Source organism: Macaca nemestrina, chromosome 20, assembly GCF_043159975.1.
Source record: "Macaca nemestrina isolate mMacNem1 chromosome 20, mMacNem.hap1, whole genome shotgun sequence".
NCBI lineage: Eukaryota > Metazoa > Chordata > Mammalia > Primates > Cercopithecidae > Macaca > Macaca nemestrina.
Window position 1 is genome coordinate 60,345,288 of NC_092144.1, and position 24,507 is coordinate 60,369,794.

General features: G+C 51.9%; 1 protein-coding gene across 10 annotated transcripts in view; it reads left to right on the forward strand.

Annotated features, from left to right (window-relative positions):
* The window catches only part of LOC105497163 (myosin heavy chain 14), a 148,991-nt gene that overhangs the window by 77,849 nt on the left and 46,635 nt on the right, over nt 1-24,507 (forward strand). For 6 of the 10 annotated variants that reach the window (XM_071087521.1, XM_071087523.1, XM_071087522.1 and 3 more), the window contains 12 exons: nt 1,516-1,611; nt 4,245-4,363; nt 6,696-6,848; nt 7,657-7,830; nt 8,800-8,973; nt 10,818-10,932; nt 13,069-13,167; nt 15,153-15,340; nt 16,983-17,104; nt 18,485-18,554; nt 19,250-19,410; nt 21,382-21,490. In XM_071087521.1, the coding sequence (XP_070943622.1) occupies nt 1,516-1,611; nt 4,245-4,363; nt 6,696-6,848; nt 7,657-7,830; nt 8,800-8,973; nt 10,818-10,932; nt 13,069-13,167; nt 15,153-15,340; nt 16,983-17,104; nt 18,485-18,554; nt 19,250-19,410; nt 21,382-21,490 (1,580 nt within the window). The remainder of the gene's footprint in view (nt 1-1,515; nt 1,612-4,244; nt 4,364-6,695; nt 6,849-7,656; nt 7,831-8,799; nt 8,974-10,817; nt 10,933-13,068; nt 13,168-15,152; nt 15,341-16,982; nt 17,105-18,484; nt 18,555-19,249; nt 19,411-21,381; nt 21,491-24,507) is intronic. The other 4 variants (XM_071087524.1, XM_071087525.1, XM_071087528.1 and 1 more) reach the window with 1 other exon arrangement.

The following is a 24,507-nucleotide window of genomic DNA, read 5'->3' on the forward strand; positions in this document are numbered from 1 at the left end:
TCATTCATGGTTTTGACACTTTGGAAGATTACAGACTGGTTGTTCCGTCTCTGTTTGGGTTTGTTTCCCTGCGATTACATTCTAGTTACACGTTTTTGGCAAGAGTATTCCAGAAGAAATGCCGACCTCCCACCCCCACTCACACACACCTTTTTCTAAGCCACCTTTGTGTTGAAGTACAGTATATACACCAATAAAATGAGCACAAGCCCTTGGCATCCAGCTTGGGGGAGTTTTGGGAGGGAACACTCTATATATCCAGCACCCGGGAGCCCCCCATGTCCCTTCCCACCACCAGTACCCCCTCAAGGTAACCATTATTCTGACTTCTTCTTCTTTTTTTTTTTTTTTCTTTTTTGAGACAGAGTCTTGCTCTGTTGCCCAGACTGGAGTGCAGTGGCGCTATCTTGGCTCACTGCAAGCTCTGCCTCCTGGGTTCATGCCATTCTTCTGCCTCAGCCTCCTGAGTAGCTGGGACTACAGGTGCCTGCCACCACGCCCGGCTAATTTTTTTTTTTTTTTTTTTGTATTTTTAGTAGAGACAGGGTTTCACCGTGTTAGCCAGGGTGATCTCGATCTCCTGACCTCGTGACTGTCCACCTCGGTATCCCAAAGTGCTAGAATTACAGGCATGAGCCACCGCGCCCAGCCCATTATTCCAACTTCTGAGTATGGAGTTGTGTTGCCTCTTCTTGGATTTGTTACAAATAGAATCACATGGTGTGCACTTTCTCACCTGGCTTCTTTCACTCGACCGTGTGTTTATGACATTCATCCATGTTCAGTGAGGGAAGGGGGCTTTGGAGAGGCCGGTTCCACAGACACAATGGCTTTGTAAACGTTCCTGGAGCTGGACGTCTATAGTATGTGTCCCTTTCTGTATGTGTGCTGTGCATAAGTATTTACATTCATAAACCTATGCTAACCTATGCTAACCAGTGCAAGTCACAATAATCGACTATACTTTATATTTCCACCCTTTTGCACATAGATAGCAGTAAGCCGCTAGTTTTCACTCATTGTGGTAGAAGTCTTTCCATATCACTATAGACCTTCGTTCATTTCCCTAAGTCCTTTTAAATTCTATTTGCACTGTTTCACAAAATACACAACGTAAGCAGACACTGGTTAAGTATCATAGCGATAGGGCAAACCTCAGATATAATAAACTCAAACCAGAATTCACTGATCTGTTCACATATTTCAAGGCCTGCCCAGTGTCAAAGATGGAGTCTTTTTTTTTTTTGTTTGTTTTGTTTTTTTTTTGAGATGGAGTCTTGCTGTGTTGCTCAGGCTGATCTCAAACTCCTGGGCTCAAGCGATGCTCCCGCCTCGCCCTCCCAAAGTGCTGGGATTACAGGTGCGAGCTGTCATGCCGAGCCCACAAGTGGATTTTAAGCTGAGGGGTGGTGATATAATTTGCCTTAAGCTTTTTAAGTTACATTTTTAAGGGGCCAGTTAAGACCAAACATCAGGGTCCAGAGCCACACGTGACCTCTGTCCTTGTGTCCCCAGCCATGCTGCGGATGGTCTCAGCAGTTCTGCAGTTCGGCAACATTGCCTTGAAGAGGGAACGGAACACGGATCAAGCCACCATGCCTGACAACACAGGTACTGCCCCCGGCCTGCCTGCCCACGACCCCCAGCCCCCGCCCAGGTGGTGCCCAGCCCTCCTGCACCCCTGTCCCACATAGAAAGCATCTCCCTTCCAGCCACACCTGTCTCCATCCCAGGATCACTCTGATTTCCTTTTTTTTTTTTTTTTGAGACAGAGTCTCGCTCTGTCGCCCAGGCTGGAGTGCAGTGGTGTGATCTCGGCTCACTGCAAGCTCCGCCTCCCAGGTTCACCCCATTCTCCTGCCTCAGCCTCCCGAGTAGCTGGGACTACAGGCGCCCGCCACTGCGCCCGGCTAACTTTTTGTATTTTTAGTAGAGACGGGGTTTCACCATGTTAGCCAGGATGGTCTCAATCTCCTGACCTTGGGATCCGCCCGCCTCGGCCTCCCAAAGTGCTGGGATTACAGGCATGAGCCACCGTACCTGGCCGATTTCCTGCTTTTTGCTGAGTCTTTGCCAAAATAACATCGACCGCTCTTTTCCTGATTCTGAAAGTGTGAAAGTGAACCAGGGCAGCACGACAGAGGGGAACGGCAGGAGCCCATCCTCCCAGACCCTCTCGCCCCACAGGGAGCCACCATTAGCATTTGGCATAGCTTCTCCAGCCTCTGCGCCCTGGAGAGACACTTCTTTTTGCCTTTCAAGAACAGAATTATAGTCAATATCCCCTACTTTAAACCAAAATAGAAATAGCTATGTTTATTATTATAAAATAATACAAGCTGGAAGGGGAAAAATCGGCATGACAGAAAAGTAGAAAGGAAGAGAGAAAATTACCCATAATCACCTGTAATCCCAGCACTTCGGGAGGCCAAGGCGGGTGGATCACTTGAGGCCGTGAGTTCGAGACCAGCCTGGCCAACATGGCAAAACTCCTTCTCTACTAAAAATACAAAAATTAACTGGGAATGGTGGCGAGCGCCTGTAGTCCCAGCTACTCGGGAGGCTGAGGCAGGAGAATTGCTTGAACCCGGGAGGCGGAGGTTGCCATGAGCCGAGATTATGCCATTGCACTCTAGCCTGGGCAACGGAGCAAGAATCTGTCTCCAAAAAAAAAAAAAAAGGAAGAAAAAGAAAGACAATTACCCGTAATCATGCCCCCAGAGATAATTGCTGCTCACATTTTGGGATGTGTCTCTCTGGGCTTTGTTCTGTGTCTGTATCACTGTGGATATAGATTGTCACAGAGATGGAATTGTGCTTCACCCCCTCTTCCCCTGGAGACAGCAAGAGCTTTCTGTCCTGGTTATGAAATCCGACGGGCTCATTTCTAAAAGCTGCACAGCACAGAAGATAGGAGGACAGGATGCATTACCCCACGATGCTGCTGGTAACAGCATTACCTCAGGCAGCTGGGGGCTCTGTTCACAGGCACCCGGCAGGTGTGCCGTGCACACACACTTACTCATTTGTTTTACAAAACTGGAGTCAGACCCTGCAAACTGTTTTGAAACCTGCTTTTTTTCCCCCTGAATGCTTTGGAGATAATTTTCAGGTTATTCACAAGAACTCTACTGAGATCCCTTCCCTCCCTCCCTCCTTCCCTCCCTCCTTCCTTCTTTCCTTCTTTTAGACAGAACTGTATTGGGATTCCCTCCCCTCCCTCCCTTCCTTCCTCCCTTCCTCCCTCCTTTTTTCCCTCCCTCCCTCTCTCCCTCCCTCCCTCCCTCCCTTCCTTCCTTCCTTCCTTCCTTCCTTCCTTCCTTCCTTCCTTCCTTCCTTCCTTCCTTCCTTCCTTCCTCCCTTCCTCCCTCCCTCCCTCCCTCCCTTCCATCCTTCCTCTTTTAGATGAAGTCTCACCCAGGCTGGAGTGCAGTGGCACCATCTCAGCTCACTGTAGCCTCCACCTCCCATGTTGAAGCAATTCTCCCTGCCTCAGCCTTCCAATTATCTGGGATTACAGGCATGCACCACCATGTCAAGCTAATTTTTGTATTTTTAGTACAGACGGGGTTTCACCATGTTGGCCAGGTTGGTCTCAAACTCCTGACCTCAGGTGATCTGCCTGCCTTGGCCTCCCAAAGGGCCTCCCTGGGATTACAGGCAGGAGCCACCGTGCCCGCCTCCAGTGTAGCTTTTAGTGACTGCAGAACATTCTTTCAAATGGGCCAGGCACCTGTAATCCCAGCTGCTCAGGAGCTGAGGCAGGAGAATCACTTGAACCAGGGAGGCGGAGGTTGTAGTGAGCTGAGATTGCATCACTGCACTCCAGCCTGGGTGATAAGGGCCAAACTCTGTCTCGAAAACAAAACAAAACAACAACAACAACAAAAAACACATTCAGAATATTCTTTCAAATGGACGAAGCCCGACTCATCTAACCAACGCCCGCTTCTTGGGCCCTCAGGTTGTTTCCTGGTTTTCTCCGATTATAAACAACACTGCTCTGAACATCCTCACGGTGCGGTCTTTGCTCACGTGCGGGTTATTTTGCCAGTTCTGGTTCCTGGAAAGAGAACAGCTGGGCAGAGAACGTACACACTTTTGGGACTCGTAATGCCTCTCCTGGGAAAGGCAGGGCCCGTCTTCTGCTCCCCCAGCAGTGTGGGGAACGGTGCCCTCTCCCTTGCTGGGCAGCAAGCGCCTCTTCCCAGTGCTGATTGGATCTTGGTGCCTCTCGCCCTCAGCTGCACAGAAGCTCTGCCGCCTCTTGGGACTGGGGGTGACGGATTTCTCCCGAGCCTTGCTCACGCCTCGCATCAAAGTTGGCCGAGACTACGTGCAGAAAGCCCAGACGAAGGAACAGGTAGGCAGGGCTGGCAGTGGGCAGGCACAGGAAGAGCCAGGCACCCTGGCCCTGGGTCTTTAAACCGCGTATGCCGTTTTTCCCACCACGCAACAGACTTTTGCTGAGTGCCCGCTCCGTTACCGATCCTGGTCTAGGTGCCAGGAATAAAAGCAGTCGTCAAGACAAATACCAGGCCCTCAGGGACCTCAAGTGATAGTAAGGAAATGGATAATAAAAGTTAAACAGGATGTGGCTGAGAGTGGTGGCTCACGCCTGTAATCCCAGCACTGTGGGAGGCCAAGGTGGGAGGATTGCTTGAGCATGGGAGTTTGACGCTGCAGTGAGCCGTGATTGCACTACTGCACTCCAGCCTGGGTGACAGAGTGAGACTGTCTCTAAAAAAATTAAAGTTAAAAAATTTAACAATTTGAAAAAACAGGATATAAATGCAACATGGTATTCTAGAAAAACAGAAAACAAAAGCTCAGGATGCTTTTAGATGGTGAGAGCACCTATGAAGGGGAGGTGTGGTTGGTCAGGAAAGTTCTCTCTAAGGACATAACATTCGAGGTGAGACCTAGACGGTTTGAGGCAGACGGAATCGCAAGTGTAAAGGCCCTGGGGGTGGAGCAGGCTTGGGGAGTTGGGAGCATTAAGCGGGTCAGTGAGGCCGGGTGTGGTGGCTCACGCCTGTAATCCCAGCACTTTGGGAGGCCAAAGAGGACAGATTGAGCTCAGGACAGATTGAGTTCAAGACCAGCCTGGGCAACATGGTGAAACTCCATCTCTACTAAAATACAAAAATTAGCTGGGCGTGTGGCACACGCCTATAGTCCCAGCTACTCGAGAGGCTGAGACACGAGAATCACTTGAACCCGGGAGGCAGAGGTTGCAGTGAGCTGAGATCATGCCACTGCACTCCAGCCTGGGTGACAGAGCGAGACTCTGTCAAAAAAAAAAAAAGAAAAGGAAGGAAGGGCCGGGCGCGGTGGCTCAAGCCTGTAATCCCAGCACTTTGGGAGGCCGAGACGGGCGGATCACGAGGTCAGGAGATCGAGACCATCCTGGCTAACACAATGAAACCCCGTCTCTACTAAAAATACAAAAAAATTAGCCGGGCAAGGTGGCGGGCGCCTGTAGTCCCAGCTACTCGGGAGGCTGAGGCAGGAGAATGGCGTAAACCCGGGAGGCGGAGCTTGCAGTGAGCCGAGATAGCGCCACTGCACTCCAGCCTGGGCGACAGAGCGAGACTCCGTCTCAAAAAAAAAAAAAAAAAAAAAAAAAAAAAGAAAAGGAAGGAAGGGAGGGAGGGAGGGAGGAAGGAAGGAAGGAGAGAGAGAGAGAGAGAAAGGAAAGAAAGAAAAAGAAAGAAAGAAAGAGAGAGAGAGAGAAAGAGAGAAAGAAAGAAAAAGAAGGAAAGAAGAAAAAGAAAGAAAAAGAGAAAGAAAAAATTGAAGGAGGTCAGGTCAGTGAGGCTAAAGAGGAAGGGAGAGAAGGTGGGTGAATCCACAGTCAGAAATATCAGCAAGGGGCAGATCATGCAAGGTCTTAGGGGCCACAGCAAGGAGGTGAGTTTTATTCAAAGTACATAGGAGGCCAGTGAGGTTTTAAGCCAGGGAGTGGCTTAATGCAGTTTGTCTTTCACAGAAAGATCCCCTTGGCTGCTGCATGGAGAATTGGGTTCAGGGATGCAGGTAGAGACAGGGAGACTTAAGGAGGCTGCAGCCAGAGTCTTGGCAATCATGGGAGCTCACACCAGGGTGGTGGCAGGGAGGGTGGAGTGGAACGACCACAGGCCAGGGAGGGTTTCGGAATCCAGCTTTTGGGCAGAGGCCTCTGCTGGCCCTAGGCTGGGCAGTGAGGTGCCCAGATGAAGTAGATGCTGTGGGGGACAAGAGGAGTTTGGGAGCCACACTGACCCTGGTTCAAGCTCAGCTGGGGTACTGTTGTTAGTTCCCATTTTACAGAGGAGAAAACTGAGGCACAGAGAGGTTTATTCACATGCCTGAGGTCACACAGCCCCCAAATGGCAGAGCTGGGATTCAAACCCAGGTTGTCCGGCTCCAGAGTCCACGCTCTTAACCGCTGTGCAGTAGAAACTGGTTTGAGGGGTGAGGGGAGGATTCAAGGGCTGACACACCCGAGCCCGTCACATAGTACCTGACGCACAGTCGGACTTCAGGAATGTCTGCCTGTTGTTCGTGGCATCGTTCTTGATGGTATTTCTGGTCAAGGAGCTGGGAGGCAACCTTAAGGGGGATGAGCTGGGGGCCCTTCCCCGGTCCACCTCCGACGTCTTTCAGTCTGCCGATGTGCAGGCTGCGCCCTTACCACCAGCCCTGCCCCACAGGCTGACTTCGCGCTGGAGGCCCTGGCCAAGGCCACCTATGAGCGCCTCTTCCGCTGGCTGGTTCTGCGCCTCAACCGGGCCTTGGACCGCAGCCCCCGCCAAGGCGCCTCCTTCCTGGGCATCCTGGACATCGCGGGCTTTGAGATCTTCCAGGTCCGCCCTCGTGCTGGGAGGGGGATGCCGACTTCCTCACTCCGGTCCTGGTCCTTTCTGAAGCCCTGGGTCTCTCCCCTTCTCCCTGGTCTCTGTCCCCCTCTCTCTCTCTGAGTCTCTGTCCCCCCTCTCTCTGGTCTCTGTTCCTCTCTCTCTCTGGGTCTCTGTCCTCTGTCTCTGGGTCTCTGTCCCTCTCTCTCTCTGTCCCCCTCCCTCTGGGTCTCTCTCCCCTCTCTCAGTGTCTCTGTCCCCTGTCTCTGGGTCTCTGTCCCTCTTTCTCTGGTCTCTGTTCCCCATCTCTGGGTCTCTGTCCCCGTCTCTCTCTGGGTCTCTTTCCTCTTCTCTCTGGGTCTCTCTCCCCTCTCTCTGGGTCTCTGTCCCCTTTTCTCTGGGTCTCTGTCCCTCTCTTTCTGGTCTCTGTTCCTCTCTCTCTGGGTCTCTGTCCCCTTTTCTCTGGGTCTCTGTCCCTCTCTTTCTGGTCTCTGTTCCTCTCTCTCTGGGTCTCTGTCCCCTGTCTCTGGGTCTCTGTCCCCCTCTCTCTGGGTCACTGTCCCTCTTTCTCTGGTCTCTGTCCCCTGTCTCTGGGTCTCTGTCCCTGTCTCTCTGGGTCTCTGTCCCTCTTTCTCTGGTCTCTGTTCCCCATCTCTGGGTCTCTGTCCCCCTCTCTCTCTGGGTCTCTCTTCCCCCTCTCTGGGTCTCTGTCCCCCTCTCTCTGGGTCTCTCTCCCCCCTCTCTGGGTCTCTGTCCCCTGTCTCTGGGTTTCTGTCCCTCTCCATCCTCCCGGCTCATGTGTCCTGCGTCCCTGCAGCTGAACTCCTTCGAGCAGCTCTGCATCAACTACACCAACGAGAAGCTGCAGCAGCTCTTCAACCACACCATGTTCGTGCTGGAGCAGGAGGAGTACCAGCGTGAGGGGATCCCCTGGACCTTCCTCGACTTTGGCCTCGACCTGCAGCCCTGCATCGACCTCATCGAGCGGCCGGTGAGCCCAGGGCCCCTCCCAGCCCACAGAGGGTTCAGCTCCATCTCTCCCAGCATCTGCGTGACCACGGTCTAGCTCCTCCTCTGCTGGGCCTCAGGATGCCCCATGGGTTCTGTGAGGAAGGTGACAGCACCTGCTTCCTCAATCTTTTGTGACCATAGGTGATTAGGGCCCAGAACGTGCCTGTCACAGGGCCTGGCTCGAATCATTCAGTTCATCAGGGCTCTCACTGTAACTGTCGTTCTCACATTTGTTTTTGTTTTTTTTTTTTGAGACGGAGTCTCGCTCTGTCGCCCAGGCTGGAGTGCAGTGGCCGGATCTCAGCTCACTGCAAGCTCCGCCTCCCGGGTTCACGCCATTCTCCTGCCTCAGCCTCCCGAGTAGCTGGGACTACAGGCGCCCGCCACCGCGCCCGGCTAGTTTTTTGTATTTTTTAGTAGAGACGGGGTTTCACCGTGTTAGCCAGGATGGTCTCGATCTCCTGACCTCGTGATCCACCCGTCTCGGCCTCCCAAAGTGCTGGGATTACAGGCTTGAGCCACCGCGCCCAGCCTCACATTTGTTTTTATGTCCAAGTGTGACTTTTTTTTTTTTTGAGACGGAGTCTCGCTCTGTCGCCCGGGCTGGAGTGCAGTGACCGGATCTCGGCTCACTGCAAGCTCTGCCTCCCGGGTTCACGCCATTCTCCTGCCTCAGCCTCCCGAGTAGCTGGGACTACAGGCGCCCACCACCTCGCCTGGCTAGTTTTTTGTATTTTTTAGTAGAGACAGGGTTTCACCGGGTTAGCCAGGATGGTCTCGATCTCCTGACCTCGTGATCCGCCTGTCTCGGCCTCCCAAAGTGCTGGGATTATAGGCTTGAGCCACCGCGCCTGGCCAAGTGTGACTTCTAAGAGCTAAAAATCAGCAGCCACCTGAGTGTTCAATATTTGGGGATCTGACTTACTCTCCCCCTGCTGTCGATGGCCAGGCCAACCCCCCTGGGCTCCTGGCCCTGCTGGACGAGGAGTGCTGGTTCCCGAAGGCCACAGACAAGTCGTTTGTGGAGAAGGTAGCCCAGGAGCAGGGCAGCCACCCCAAGTTCCAGCGGCCGAGGCAACTGCGGGATCAGGCCGACTTCAGTGTTCTGCACTACGCGGGCAAGGTAGGGGCTGGGGCCAGCCTTGGGGCATGTGAATGGGAGTGGGGATCAAGAGGTCTCCACTGGCTACAGATGGGGGGAGGGTCTAGAGGGAAAACCGGGTCCTCCTGAGGTCCAGACAAACAGAGCAGGGGCTAGGAGAGCCCAGGGAGGAGCAAGGACTCTGTCCGATGGGATCACCAAAAACTTCCTCAAAGAGGTGATATTTGCAGTGGGTTTTGAGGGATGGGTAGGAGTTCATCGGGAGGCGATCTATGTGCATTTTATCCACTTATTCAGCAGACGTGTGCGGGCTGCCATTTGTGTGCCCAGCTCGGTGCCAAGCAAAGCTGGATACACAGATCAAACATGGTTTCTCTCCTCACAAAGATCCCTATCTAGGAGGGAGGCAAATACAGACCATCAGGATATAAGGTCAATAGGTGTTTGAATGGAGGCAGCTGAGGGTAGTGTCAGAGCCCAGAAGAGAAATATCTGGGAAAGCTTCACAGAAGAGAATATGCTCAATCTCAAATCTCCGCCAAGGGCCAGCAAACATTTTCTGTAAAGGGTCCGATAGTAAATAGTTTCAGCTTTGTGGGCCAGACGGTCTCTGTCACAGCTACACAATTATGCTGTGGTCACACAAAAAGAACCACAGATAATACATAAGTATCTTCAAGTCCCCAAGGAAAAAGAAAGGAAAAACAGACTGAGATACAGTTTGGAGGGCTTTCCTGCCCCCCAAAAGGCCCCCATGAGTTTGACTATGAAGACATAAATGAAGGTTCTATTCCAATAAAACTTTTTTTTTTTTTTTTTTGAGACAAAGAGTCTCCCTCTGTTGCCCAGGCTGGAATGCAGTGGCGCAATCTCGGCTCACTGCAACCTCCGCCTACCGGGTTCAAGCAATTCTTGTGCCTCGGCCTCCCTAGTAGCTGGGATTACAGGTGCCTGCCACCATGCCTGGCTAATTTTTGTATTTTTAGTAGAGATGGGGTTTCACCATGTTGGCCAGGCTGCTCTCGAACTCCTAACCTTAGTTGATCCACGCGCGTAGGCCTCCCAAAGTGCTGGGATTACAGGCGTGAGCCACTGCGCCCGGCCTGTTCCAATAAAAGTATTTGCAAAAAGAGGTGGCAGGCTGGATTTTGCCCGTGAGCCATAGATTACTGATCCCCGGTTTTGATGATGTGGACCAGGCAGCCCCAGAGGATGGGCGAAGGGTGGGAAGGGCTGTCCAGGCGGAGGGAACAGCATAGACAATGGCTAGGAGGCAGGAGATTCCACGTGTTCTGTGTGTAGCCCTCAGTTTCTTCCCCAGACATACTCCAGAACTCCCCTTGTACCCAGCCCTCTGCTAGGCCGTGAGTCAGATCTGGGCCCTGCCCTCGGGGGGCCGCTGTCTGGTGGGGGGCACATATGCAGAGAATTGTAGTGGCCAAGATCGTGACTCTATGGAGCCCCAGCGCAAAGCCCTGAGTACCCAGAAGGAGCCAGTCATGTGAAATCCAGAGACAGAACCCCAGGTGGCAGGAACCGCAGGGGTAAAACCCTGAGGTGGGAGTAAGCTCGCGTGTTTAAGGAGCAGTGCGGAGGCCAGGGTGGCTGGAGAGGAACGAGGAAGAAAGTGGTGGCAGTGGAGGTCACAGAGGTTTCTATGGCAGGGGACAGAGAGAGGAAGGAGAGAGAGGGGGCCATGCCGGTGGGGTGCAGTTCAGAATATGGACACAAGGTGGCACCGGTGCTCTCTTGTCCATGGTGAGCTCCAGACCTGGGAGTCTCAGAGCTTCTGGAAGGCTCCTTAGGAAATCCAGAGAATGTCTGAGCCTGCAAGTCATTGCCCTCCTCTACCTGACTTCATTCAGGTTGACTACAAGGCCAATGAGTGGCTGATGAAAAACATGGACCCTCTGAATGACAATGTCGCAGCCCTGCTTCACCAGAGCACAGACCGGCTGACAGCAGAGATCTGGAAAGATGGTAAGGACCTGCTTCCCCGACTCCGGCCTTGGGGGTCTGTGCAGCCATTCGCCCAACCCATAGTGTGAGCACTTTTGTTTCAGAGGCTGAGATCTGAACCTGAGTTTTCTGCTCAGACCCAGAGCAGCCTGTGTCACAAATAGTATTTCAAATCAGTGATGGATGGATCCATAGATTAATTGATTGATTTGATTGATAAGCCAGCATCCTTCTCAGAGATAAAACACTCCCCCTTAATCAGAAACAAGACAAAGATACCCACTAACACTGCTGTTAAACATCGCTTTTTTTTTTTTTTTAGCAATGCTAGCCTATGCAATCAGACCAGAAAAAAATATGAATGTCAAAAAGGAAGAGGTAAACTTATTATTTGTAGATGGCCTGTGTTCTCTAAAAAATTAAGAGATTTGGCCAGGCATGGTGGCTCATGCCTGTAATCCCAGCACTTTGGGAGGCCAAGGTGGGCGGATCACTTGAGGTCAGGAGTTCAAGACCAGCCTGGCCAACATGGTGAAACCCCATCTCTACTAAAAGTACAAAAATTAGCCAGGTGTGGTGGCACATGCCTGTAGTCTCAGCTACTTGGGAGGCTGAGGCAGGAGAATCACTTGAACCTGGGAGGTGGAGGTTGCAGTGAGCCAAGATTGTGCCACTACAATCCAGCCTAGGTGACCGAGTGAGACTCTGTCTCAAAAAAAAAATTCTACTGAAAAATAATTTATAACAACCAGAGAACACAGAATGATGATGTTTTGCAGGTCAGTCAACTTTTAGGCTTTGCTTTGTTTTCTTACAAAGTTCTCTTCAAGCCCCCAGGGAAGAAGAGAGAAAGAACAGACTGAGATACAGTTTTGGAGGGCTTTCCTTCCCCCAAAAAGGCCCCCATGAGTTTGACTGTCTTTTTGGATTGACACTTCTAGGGGTCATAGGCAGAGATGCCAAATGCCCTGTGGTAGGACTCTGACCTTTTCCAAGCCTTTTCTGCCACCGCCCCTGTCCCCACCCCTATCCTTAAAGGAGGTTTGAGAAATGATTTTAGAAAGCTGGCAGAACTAGCATCCTGTTTTTTCCAGGTTACAACTTTCTGGCATTTGTCAGTTTGCCTTTATCTTTTATTGAAGTGAAAAGGCAGCTGTAGAAATACCAGTCCATGCAATTTGGCAAATTGAGCAAGACGAGTGGTTCCCAAAACACACTCACAGAGCAAAAGAACACGGAGGATCTTGATCTTGTGAGCTGATGCTAGAGAGATAGATTTTATGTTTGTGTCTCATGTAGTATTTACACAGGAGATTGGAAAGCAGGGTTTGATGTTCAGGAACAGAACCAGATTACTCTATGAGAATCATCTCCCGGCTGAAAATCTGCTGCCCTTTTAAAATATTTGTGCCCTCTTCATAAACACCTGATTCTCTACAGTGAGCCCTCATTTGTCACACTGTGTGTGTGCCTGACTCTCAGAGGGTTCCAAGAGAAAAAGTGGAAGCCGCAAAACCTGCTGGCTCAGCCTCCCAAGTAGCTGGGGAGCTGCCATAATGTCACTTCCTTCATAATCCTCCTAAACAAAGGCAGTCACGAGGTCTTCCCAGATTCAAGGAGCTGCAAGACACAGGCAAAGGGTGTCAATACAGAGAAAAGTGGGGAATCGGGGCCATTTTTGCCCAACCTATACTAGAGCTGCTTTGAGCCCAGAATTGTATGCCCATCATCCTGACAGCCCAGGGAAAAAGGTAAATGAGATTAGCTCTCCTCTGAGAGGCAAAAACAACAAGTGGCGTGGGAGCATCACGTTCATTCTTGAGCTTCCTGGCAGCCAGAGCAAAAAGGGCTACCTATTAAAACAGATGCAACCTCTGGAGGGAGATATTTTTTATTCTTTGCACTGAATTCTTACAGAGGACATTCGTCCTTTTGGCCAACAGTGTGTGGATACAAAGATGAATAGGAATTCAAAAGTTTATGGCCAACATTCTGGTTTTCCCTCTTGCTTTGCTCTGCTCTGTGCTGTTGACTAATAACCCTTTCCTCTCTTTCTTCTTGCCACCTCCTTTCCTTCCCCTCTTTTCATGCATCTCTCCCTGACATCTCTCTGCCATCTCCCCTCCACCCACCCACATATCTGTCCTCACTCCCCAGAACACGGGGGTTTCCAGCAGTTCTCTTTCCTTGGCTCCTTCCCACCGTCGCCCCCAGGATCTGCAGAGAGGTGCAGCTCTGCTGTTTCTCCGCCAGGGGGTGGGTGTCTCTGTGCATCAATGGGTGAGGCTTGCTGGAGGAGGAGGGTGGACCTGTTGGGCTGGGGACCTGGGTTTGAACATCTGTCCCCTCTCCTCTCACTATGGAGGTCTCTCACTCTTCCTATCCCTCCTTGTTGGCTCCCTTGGAAGTTTCCAGACTCTGTAGCAGCAGAACGCCTTCTTCTAACTAAACTGCATGTAAAAGTACAAACAAGTGTGATAGTGCCAGCTGGCATTTCTTGAGCACTTACTATGTGCCGTTCACCATGTGAAGCCCCTTTAGAATTATCAACACCTCATTTGTGTAATGGGGTAATAGTACTAACACTCACCTCATGAGTGAGCACAGAGAGGTTAAGTAACTTGCTGAGGTCACACAGCCAGTAAGTGGCAGAGCTGGGATTTGAACCCAGGACATCAGATTTCAGAACTTTAGCTCTTATCTGTGCTATGAGGACTTCATAAATGATAATTATCATTTTGAAAATGACAGGGAGTATGGGGTAGGGGAGACAGTTGAACCTGGGGAAGAAAATAACATATTTGAGCCCCTGCCATGACTTGGCCCTGCCCTAAGCACAGATTATCTAGCTGATGGCTGATGCCCCTTGAATGGGATGATTTTTGAAGGACATCAGATTCCGCCCTAGCTGTGGGTTCCTGAGGAGCCTGGCATGATTTAACACATAGAATTTGGGCCAGGTGCATTGAGTCACCCTTATAATCCCAGCGCTTTGGGAGGCCAAGGTGAGAGGATCACTTGAGGGCAAGAGTTTGAGATTAGCCTGAGCAACACAGGAAGACCCCGTCTCTAAAAATAAATTTAAAAATCAGTGGTGTGCGCCTGTAGTCCCAACTACTTGGGAGGCTGAGATAGGACGATCACTTGAGCCTAGGAGATTGAGGCTGCAGTGAGCTGTGATCACTCCACTGTACTCCAGCCTGGGTGACAGCGAGACCATGTCTCAGAAAACAAAGAAACAAAACAGAATTCGAGACAGTACCGATGGAGGGAGTGGATATTTTTTGGATATTTTTCACTACCGAAAGCAGCACCACCAAGTGGCAATAGAGAAAATAGAATCTTTTTGTTGAGACGGAGTCTCGTTCTGTTGCCCAGGCTGGAGTGCAGTGGCATGATCTTGGCTCACGGCAACCTCTGCCTCCCAGGTTCAAGTGATTCTCCTGCCTCAGCCTCCCAAGTAGCTGGGATTATAGGCACGCACCACCACACCTGCCTAATTTTTTGTATTTTTAGTAGAGATGGGGTTTCACCATGTTGGCCAGGCTGGTCTCGAACTCCTGACCTCAGGTGATCCACCCACCTTGGCCTCCCAAAGTGCTGGGATTCCAGGTATGAGCCACCGCGCCCTGCCAAGAAAATAAAACCTCTATGAAATCAGGCATTCTGGAAAAATGGTTAACATGGAGATCATTTGCCCTATTTCAAATATTGCATATAATGCAATAATTTATTACATCTTGTAATATGTTTCAGATTCCTAAAATGCAACTGCAGTGATTATGTTATCACTGTTTTCTCTCTCTGTGCCTCAGTTTCCAAATCTATAAAATGGGAATGATTCTTACAGGCTTATAAAGCCATTGATGTAAATTGCTTTGAGCAGTGCCTGCCAGAGCATCTATGCTAGGTAAGCATTTGCTGTTATTGTCATCATTTATTGTTAAGGAAAACAGAGATCATGTCCTTGAAGAGAAGAAGGGTCAAAGACCAGGGTTTGAGAAGACTCTTACTGTCTGGGTTCTAATCTTGGATCTTCAGTTTCTAAGCTGCGTGACCTTAAGCACATTCTCCCACCCTTCAGAGCCTCTGTCCAATGGAGCTGATAATATCTACCTTACAGGCTGTGTGAGGTCCTTCATATGTAAAGTGTCAGTTGTGATAAATGATAAGACCCTTGACCTTTGGCCCGGTCCCTAAAACTGATCCCTGACCTCCTTCTGTCTCTCTGTATCTGACAGTGGAGGGCATCGTGGGGCTGGAACAGGTGAGCAGCCTGGGCGATGGCCCACCAGGTGGCCGCCCCCGCCGGGGTATGTTCCGGACAGTGGGACAGCTCTACAAGGAGTCCCTGAGCCGCCTCATGGCCACACTCAGCAACACCAACCCCAGTTTTGTCCGCTGCATTGTCCCCAACCACGAGAAGAGGGTGAGTGACTCAGCCTGGGGAGGAAGGGATGGCTGTGGCCGTGGGTTAAGGTTTGGCCTCTGGACTTGGCTGGAGCCACATCTGATTTGAGGACCCTCTCTGATTGACTGTGTGGCTTTGAGCAAATTGCTTCTGTTCCTAGGCTCAGGGTCCGGTTGGGAAAATTCATCCATTCATATAACTTAAATGTATTGAGCACCTACCGTGCTGGGAACAGGTACTGGGTAGGCATTGGAGAGAAAAGCACAGCCAACTCCTGTTCTCAGGGAGCTCACAGTCTGATGGGGAGCACAGGCATTCATCTAACCACCCACAATGAATGCCCAGTTAAATCTGTAGGGGTGGTAAGTGTCACATAGGGCTTGATCTGGTCAGTGAAGTTAGGGAAGGCTCCCTGGGGGAGGCGATGACTGAGCCCTGAAGGATACGTGGTATTCCAGACAGAGAACAGTTTGTACAAAGGTCCAATGGTAGGATGGAGCATGCGAGGTACAAGGGATAGAAGAAGGCCATCAGGGCTGGGGTTGTTGCATAGGTGCGACAAGACCATGGCCAGCCTCACTGGCCACTGATTTTCATGTTGAGAAAATCAGAGAATGGGCCCTACAGAGAAGGGTCAATGGGAATGGAAAACTACGCTGTTTGCCATGTTGCCCAGGCTGGTATCGAACTCCTGAGCTCAAGCGATCCACCCACCTTGGCCTCCCAAAGTGCTGGGATTACAGGCGTGAGCCACCACGCTCGGCCTGAGATCCCATCTTTTATCAAATCTAAGACATGTATTCCTCCCCACTAGCGTCTCCGAAGTCGAGATGTAGCTTACTGTCAATGGCCTGTCGGGGTTTAATTGCCAGGCTTTTTCCTTTCTTGGTGGCATATTTAATGACAGCATGTGCCATTTGAATTTTTGTACTGTTTAGATTTTTGCCATTTGTGTATTACCGTTGAAAAGAGAAAAGGCGGCCTGGCACGGTGGCTCATGCCTGTAATCCCAGCACTTTGGGAGGCTGAGGTGGGAGGACTGCTTGAGCCCAGGAGTTCAAGACCAGCCTGGGCAATGGCAAAACCCCATCTGTACTCAAAATACAAAAATTAGCTGGGCATAGTGGCGGGCGCCTATAATGCCAGCTACTCAGGAGGCTGAGGCAGGAGAAGCTCTTGAACCTGGGAGGCGGAGGTTGCAGTCAGCTGAGATCATGCCATTGCACTCCAGCCTGGGCAAGAGAGCAAGACTGTCTTAAACAAACAAACAAACGAAACACCATGATTTACCAGCTTTGGACAGACATCAGCTTCCCAGGAGGCCTTTTGGCGATTCTCCTGCGTGCAAATTCAGCCCTGCCCGCCTCCCGCCCTGCGGATCTTTTCTCCTTAGCACTTAGTATTTCTTCTTTACTAGTGACTGCTTCACCTAGGGTATTTCCAGTTTCTCTCACTGAACTCTCAGTTCCCCCAGGGAAGGCATTTCCCCCTGGCTTAAGCATTGCTGTGTTCCCAGGGCCTAGAACAGTTCCTAGGCACCTAGTAGGTGCTCAGTAAATTGCATATGGAAACATAGGAAATTGCCACGCTTGACCATTTGGCGCCCCGTGTGGCCGCCGCTGACCCCCCCTCCCCCACCGCGTGTCCGTCCTCTCCCCAGGCGGGGAAGCTGGAGCCGCGGCTGGTGCTGGACCAGCTTCGCTGCAACGGCGTCCTGGAGGGCATCCGCATCTGTCGCCAGGGCTTCCCCAACCGCATCCTCTTCCAGGAGTTCCGGCAGCGGTGAGCAAGAGCGGGGGCCCAGGCCCGGCGGAGGGGCTGGGTGGGACCCGGATTTGGAAGCCGACACACCTGCATTCAGGTCTCCACCCACTCTTGCTCCTTCCGAGCTGGGGAAGTTGAGGCAGATTACTCACTTTGCTGAGCCTCAGTTTACTCGTCTGTGGTATGGGAGAACAATAGCCCACTTGATGCACTCCCGAGAGAAAGCACACAGAGTCTGTGGGGACCTGGGGTACATTGCTGCTGCTATTTAGGGCCGTGGTCCCCAGATCATGAACGTGAAATCACTGCATGGTGTTACAAATCTGCATGTCTTCAAAAATGAAGTAGAAGGCCGGGCGCGGTGGCTCACGCCTGTAGTCCCAGCACTTTAGGAGGCCAAGGCAGGTGGATCACCTGAGGTCGGAAGTTCGAGACCAGCCTGACCAACGTGGAGAAACCCCGTCTCTACTAAAAATACAAAATTAACTGGGCATGGTGGCGCATGCCTGTAATCCCAGCTACTTGGGAGGCTGAGGCAGGAGAATCGCTTGAACCCGGGAGGCGGAGGTTGCAGTGAGCCGAGATTGTGCCAATGCACTCCAGCCTGGGCAACAAGAGCAAAACTACGTCTCAAAAAAAAAAAAAAAAAAAGAAGAAGACAGAACAGAAAATACCAAGGCCTAATGAGCAAGTAATACAGCAAATATAACAAAAATGATGCTTCACACAAGCTGTGTAGAGCAGCACCGTCCCTTAGAAGTAGAATGGAAACCTTGTACGCAACTGAAAATTTTCTAATAGCTACACTTTTAAAAGTGAAAAAAATGAAATTAATTGTAACAAGATATTTTACGAAAGCCAATACATCCAAAATACTGGCCAATACTGGCCGGGCACCGTGGCTCATGCCTGTAACCCCAGCACTTTGGGAGGCCGAGGTGGGTGGATCACTTCAGGTCAGGAGTTTGAGACCAGCCTGGCTGTCATGGTGAAACCCCGTCTCTACTAAAAATACAAAAATTAGCCGGGTGTGGTGGCACATGCCTGAATCCCAGCTACCCAGTAGGCTGAGGCAGGAGAATCGCTTGAACCCAGGAGACAGAGGTTGCAGTGAGGCAAGATCTCGCCACTGCACTCCATCCTGGACGGCAGAGCGAGACTCCATCTCAAAAAACAAACAAAACAAAAAACTGAAACAGCCAATCATTTCGATCATTGTCCATGTTGCTGTCCTTGGTGGTGGCATGAATGCTCAGATGTGAGTTTTGTGACTGTCCTTGTTATTGTCACCGTTGTTCCTGTTGTGTGTCACTCTGAGCCCAGTGCCTGGCCCGCAGCAGGCACTAGGTGAGCCTTTGCTGTAACTCTCTCCTCCCCACCCCTCCCTGCTCATTGCAGGTACGAGATCCTGACGCCCAATGCCATCCCCAAGGGCTTCATGGATGGGAAGCAGGCCTGTGAAAAGATGGTGAGTGGGACAGAGCCTGGCGTGTGTGTGTGCGTGCGTGTTTGTGGAGACATATGCGTGTGTGTGCAGGCACGTGTGTCTGTGTCTGTATGTGTGTGTCTGTGTGTGTGTGCATGTGTTTGTGTCTGTGTGTGTGTATGCATGTGTGTGCAGGGGGCCAGGTGGTGGGGCAGTGGGTCTGGGATCTCCCCTTCATTGCCCTTCCTCATTACTTCTCCCTATCAACACCCCCACCCCTGCTTCCTCATCATCCCCCATCAACCCCCTACCCGTCACCCCATCACCCCCTCTCCCATCACCTCCCTCCCCCATCGCCCCCTCCCTATAACTCTCCTCCCCATCACCCTCCTCCACATCACTCCCTCCCCCATCACCCCCTCTCCCCAATCACCACCCCTTCCCTATCACTGCCCCTCCTCCTCCATCATCCCCCTCCGCCATCACCCTCCTTCCTATAACTCCCCTCCCCATCACCCTTCTCCACATCACCCTCTACCCTATCACCCTCCTCATCACCCCCTCCCCCATCACTTCTCCCCATCACCTCCCTCCCCCATGACCCCCTCTCCCCAATCACCACCCCTTCCCTATCACTCCCCCTCCTCGCCACCCCTCCCCCATTATTCCCCCTCCTCACCACCCCCACTCCCCCATCACCCGCCTCTCCATCATCACCCCTCTCCCACCCCTCACAGATCCAGGCACTGGAACTGGACCCCAACCTCTACCGTGTGGGACAGAGCAAGATCTTTTTCCGGGCCGGGGTCCTGGCCCAGCTGGAAGAGGAGCGAGACCTGAAGGTCACTGACATCATCGTCTCCTTCCAGGCAGCTGCCCGGGGATACCTGGCTCGCAGGTGGGCGGCCACGCTGTCTCCCGGGGTCCTGTTGGCCGAGGCTGGGTCAGGGAGGGGTTGACCAGATGGCTCCAATGTCAGGGCCTCCAGGATGGGTGTAGGGCTGAGGAGCAGGTGGATGGAGCTGCCGGGTGCCCAGCCTTCTTGGTTCTGCAGTCCCTGAGGAGCCCTGTGGGCAGGCCCTGTACAGAGTAAGACTGGCAACACAGAGGCCAGACTTAGCCATAGGGTGACCAGCTGTCCTAGTGGGCCTGGGACAGGGTTTCCCAGGGTGCAGGACTTCCAGTGCTAACACAGAGAAAGCCCGGGGCAACCCGGGTCAAGCTGTCCGCTCTCCCTGCCCGTTCCCTCGAGGGGCTCCAGTCTGGAGGTGAGACTTGCATGGGCACAGAATCCCAGTCCCAGGTGAGACCTGCTTTGCTGGGGGCCATAGAGGTGCAGCAAGGAGGCCCTGCTGCAGGCCGTGACTGCCCCAGGCCACTCCGGACCACCAGGTGGATGAAGGAAAATGGCAAAGGCGCTCAGGGCAGGAGGAAGCTTGTGCAAAGGTCCAACAGTGCAAGATCCTGGCGTGCTTCAGGAATACAGGGCGTTTGCGGGAGACTCTCCTTCCTCCTTAGAAGTGGCTCAGAGAGGCCGGGCGCAGCGGCTCACACCTGTAATCCCAGCACTTTGGGAGGCCGAGGCGGGTGGATCACTTGAGGTCAGGAATTTGAGACAAGCCTGGCCAACATGGTGAAACCCCGTCTCTACTAAAAATACAACAATTAGCCGTAATCCCAGATACTCGGGAAGCTGAGGCAGGAGAACTCAGGAGGCAGAGATTGCAGTGAGCCAAGATCATGCCACGGCACTCCAGCCTGGGTGACAGAGTGAGACTGTATTGGGGAAAAAAAAAAAAAGCCTCAAAGAATAGAGTGGCAGGAAAGGATGGCCCAAACACCAGGCTGAGTGGGGCCTCGTCCAGAGGAGCTAGGGAGCCATGAAGGGCTGTGAGCAGGGGCGGGATGGGTCAGCCCTGGGTGTAGAAAGACCCTCTGGACGCATGCCGGGATGGGCGGACAGGAGAGGCTGGAGAAGGAGGCTAGGCAGAGGGGCTGGGGCCATGGGACAGGGCAGAAAGAATCAGGGGCAGGGGGGCGAACGGCCAGAACACAGGTCTAAAAGTAATACGAATGCCTGCACACAGTAGGCATTTTATTTTTATTTTTATTTATTTATTTTTTTTGAGACGGAGTCTCGCTCTGTCGCCGAGGCTGGAGTGCAGTGGCCGGATCTCAGCTCACTGCAAGCTCCGCCTCCCAGGTTCCCGCCATTCTCCTGCCTCAGCCTCCTGAGTAGCTGGGACTACAGGCGCCCGCCACCTCGCCCGGCTAGTTTTTTGTATTTTTTAGTAGAGATGGGGTTTCACCGTGTTAGCCAGGATGGTCTCGATCTCCTGACCTCGTGATCCGCCCGTCTCGGCCTCCCAAAGTGCTGGGATTACAGGCTTGAGCCACCGCGCCCAGCCCACAGTAGGCATTTTATGATGGCTAAGTGAAAGGAGCTTGGCTTGGTCAGGCGTGGTGGCTCACGCCTGTAATCCCAGCACTTTGGGAGGCCGAGGCGAGTAGGTCACTTGAGGTCGGGAGTTCGAGAGCAGCCTAGCCAACATGGTGAAACCCCATCTCTGCTAAAAATACAAAAATTAGCCCAGTGTTGTGGCACGCACCTGTAATCCCAGCTACTTGGGAGGCTGAGGCAGGAGAATCGCTTGAACCTGGGAGGTGGAGGTTGCAGTGAACTGAGATCGTGCCCTTGCACTCCAGCCTAGGCAACAGAGCAAGACTCTGTCTCAAAAAAAAAAAAAAAAAAGAAAGAAAGAAAGAAAAAAAGAAAAGAAAAAAGAAAGGAGCTTGGCTCTCTTGCTAAGGGGATGGCACCTGGAGGAGCTGAGCCCCCACTCTGCTCCTCACCCGTTTCCCCACCCAGGGCCTTCCAGAAGCGCCAGCAGCAGCAGAGTGCCCTGAGGGTGATGCAGCGGAACTGCGCAGCCTACCTCAAGCTGAGACACTGGCAGTGGTGGCGGCTGTTTACCAAGGTGAGGGCAGCCTGGGGAGGTGGCCTGAGCAGGGAGAGGATAGGGCCTTGGGGCTTGCTCTGCTTGACAAGTGACTTCCTCCATGTGTGCCTCAGTTTTCTCCATCAGTAAAACGGGGCCAGTCGGCCCATCCTTTGCTAGCTGGGAATCTTTAGTTAGGAAGCAACAAGAAAAATCTGACTCAAAACAACATGGATCAAAGATTCAAGACAATGTGGGCTGCACCTGGATCCAGGGGTCCGCAAGGATTTAAGGGTTCAAGGATTTTCTGGAAGGACTCACAGAACTTAGAAAAGCTGTTGTACTCACAGCTACAGTTTATCACAATACAAAGAAACAGATTGAAAACAGCAAAGGTGCCGGGTGCGGTGGCTCACACCTGTAATCCCAGCAGTTTGAGAGGCCGAGGGGGGCGGATCACTTGAGGTCAGGAGTTCGAGACCAGCCTGGCCAATATGGTGAAACCCCGTCTCTACTAAAGATACAAAAATTAGCCGGGCATGGTGGCGCATGCCTGTAGTCCCAGCTACTTGGGAGGCTGAGGTCGGAGAATCACTGAAACCTAGGAGGTGGAGGTTGCAGTGAACCAAGATTGTGACACTACTTGCTGGGCAACAGAGCAAGACTCTGAAGAAAGAAAGAAAGAGAGAAAGAGAGAAAGAGAGGAAGGAAGGAAGGAAGGAAGGAAAGGAAGGAAGGAAGGAAGGAAGGGAGAAAGGAAGGAAGAAAGAAGAAAAGAGAAAAGAGTAAAGGTTAAATAGTAATAAAAAAAAAAGTGCATATCTGTCTTGGAGAGACCAAGCATGAGCCTACAACTGTTCTCTCCCAGTGGAGTCGTGTGGACAACACTTAGCTTTTCCCAGCAATGAAGTATGATAACATGCATGGGGTATTGCCAACCAGGGAAGCTCACCTGAACCTTGATGTTCAGCGTTTTTCCTGGGGCTGGTCACACAGGCATGGACAAGGTCACACACGGTGACCTCACTTACTCAGTCTCCAGCCCCTCCAGAGTCAAACTGATGCCATGTGGCCCAAGGCCCCCACCACAGATCCCACTGTTAGCATAGACTATCCAGGGTGGCCCAAGGCCCCAGGTAAACCAAGGCACTCTTATCAGACGGGACATTCCAAGGACTTAGAGGTTACCTCCCAGGAGCCCATCAAGGGCCAGAACTTTCTTAGGAATGTGCGGGGTTTGGACAACCCAGGCCTGCTGAGTTAGCCCTTTACTGCACAAGGGTCCAAATGGTGACGTCAGTACCCAGTGTTCTACGTCTCCCACTTGGCTTTCCTCTGTGATGATCACCAACAGAGGCTTTCCACACAGGGCCCCCCAGCAGATGGAGTCTTACCCCCAACCACCTTGGCCAGCCTGGTCTGTCTTATCACAGAGCTCCAGCCAGATTCCCAGGTTTCATGCTCATTGGCCCAGCTGGAGTCATGTGACCATCCCAGAGCCAGTTAGTAGGGATCAGATGAGCCAGGCTGGCATCACATCCCTACCCAAAGCAGAGGGTGCAAAGCCAGGTCGCCATGCGCTGTGGAGCTCGGGGACTGGGTGTTTCCCCAGGGGGAAACTGGAGAGGAGAGAGGAGAATGGAGGGAGGTTTGGGCCTGATGGCTGCTTTTGCAAAAGCCCTTTCCTTAGCGTGGTGTCTGCAGCTGCATCTGAGCTACAACAGCTGAGTGGAGTAGGAAAACAGCCAGAAGCTGAGGGTAGTGGCTCACACCTGTAATCCCTGCACTTCGGGAAGCCAAGGCAGGAGCATCACTTGAGCCCAAGGGTTCGAGACCAGCCTGGGCAGCAAAGTGAGCTCCTCGTCTCTACAAAAAATAAATAAATAAATAACTGGGTGTACTGGTGCACATCTGTAGTCCTAGCTACTTGGGAGGAAGCATTGCTTAAGCCCAGGAGTATGAGGCTACAGTAAGCCACGGTCATATCACTGCACTCCAGCTTGGGTGACAAGAGTGAGACCCTGTCTCAGAAAAAGAAATAAAAATTAAAACCTGGGGCTGGGCGCAGTGGCTCATGCCTGTAATCCCAGCACTTTGGGAGGCCGAGACGGGCGGATCACAAGGACAGGAGATCGAGACCATCCTGACTAACATGGTGAAACCCTATCTCTACTAAAAATAAAAAAAAAAAAAATTAGCCGGACGTGGTGGTGGGCGCGTGTAGTCCCAGCTACTCGGGAGGCTGAGGCAGGAGAATGGCGTGAACCCGGGAGGCGGAGCTTGCAGTGAGCCGAGATCGTGCCACTGCACTCCAGCCTGGGTGACAGAGCGAGACTCCACCTCAAAAAAAAAAAAAAAAAAAAAACTGGCCAGGCATGGAGGCATATGCCTGTAATCCCAGCAGTTTGGGAGGCCAAGGTGGGTGGATCACTTGAGGTCAGGGGTTCAAGCCCAGCCTGGCCAATATGCTGAAACCCCATCACTACTAAAAATACAACAGTTAGCTGGATGTGGTGGTGGGCGCCTATAATCCCAGCTACTCGGGAGGCTGAGGCAGGTGAATCACTTGAACCCGGAAGGTGAAGGTTGCAGTGAGCCAAGATTGCACCACTGCACTCCAGCCTGGGTGACAGAGCAAGGCTCTGTCTCAAAAAAATAATAATAATAAATAAATAATAAATAAACAGAGCCAGGGTGGCCTGTAAAGTCTCAAATATTTCCTGGCTGGCCCTTGAAGAAAAAGTTTGCCTACCTTAGGTGTTGGGGGTTGGGGTCAAGTAGGATTTGATTGGCATCAGTTCAGAAATGTGAATGATTCCTGTGAAAGATGCTAGGAGTTGGGGCAGAAAAGAAGAGAATAGAATGGATACAGAATTGGGTGGAGAGGAAAAGAATCAAGTAGACTTGTGTAGAACGGAGTAGAATATGATAGAACAGAATTTATCAGAGCGGATCTCACTTAGCAAGGGGAACGAGCTTTTGTGAAATTTTTGTTTCAGTACTGTGTGTACCTCTGTCACTGCAGCCTGAATCATGCCATGTAAAGCTCATCTCTC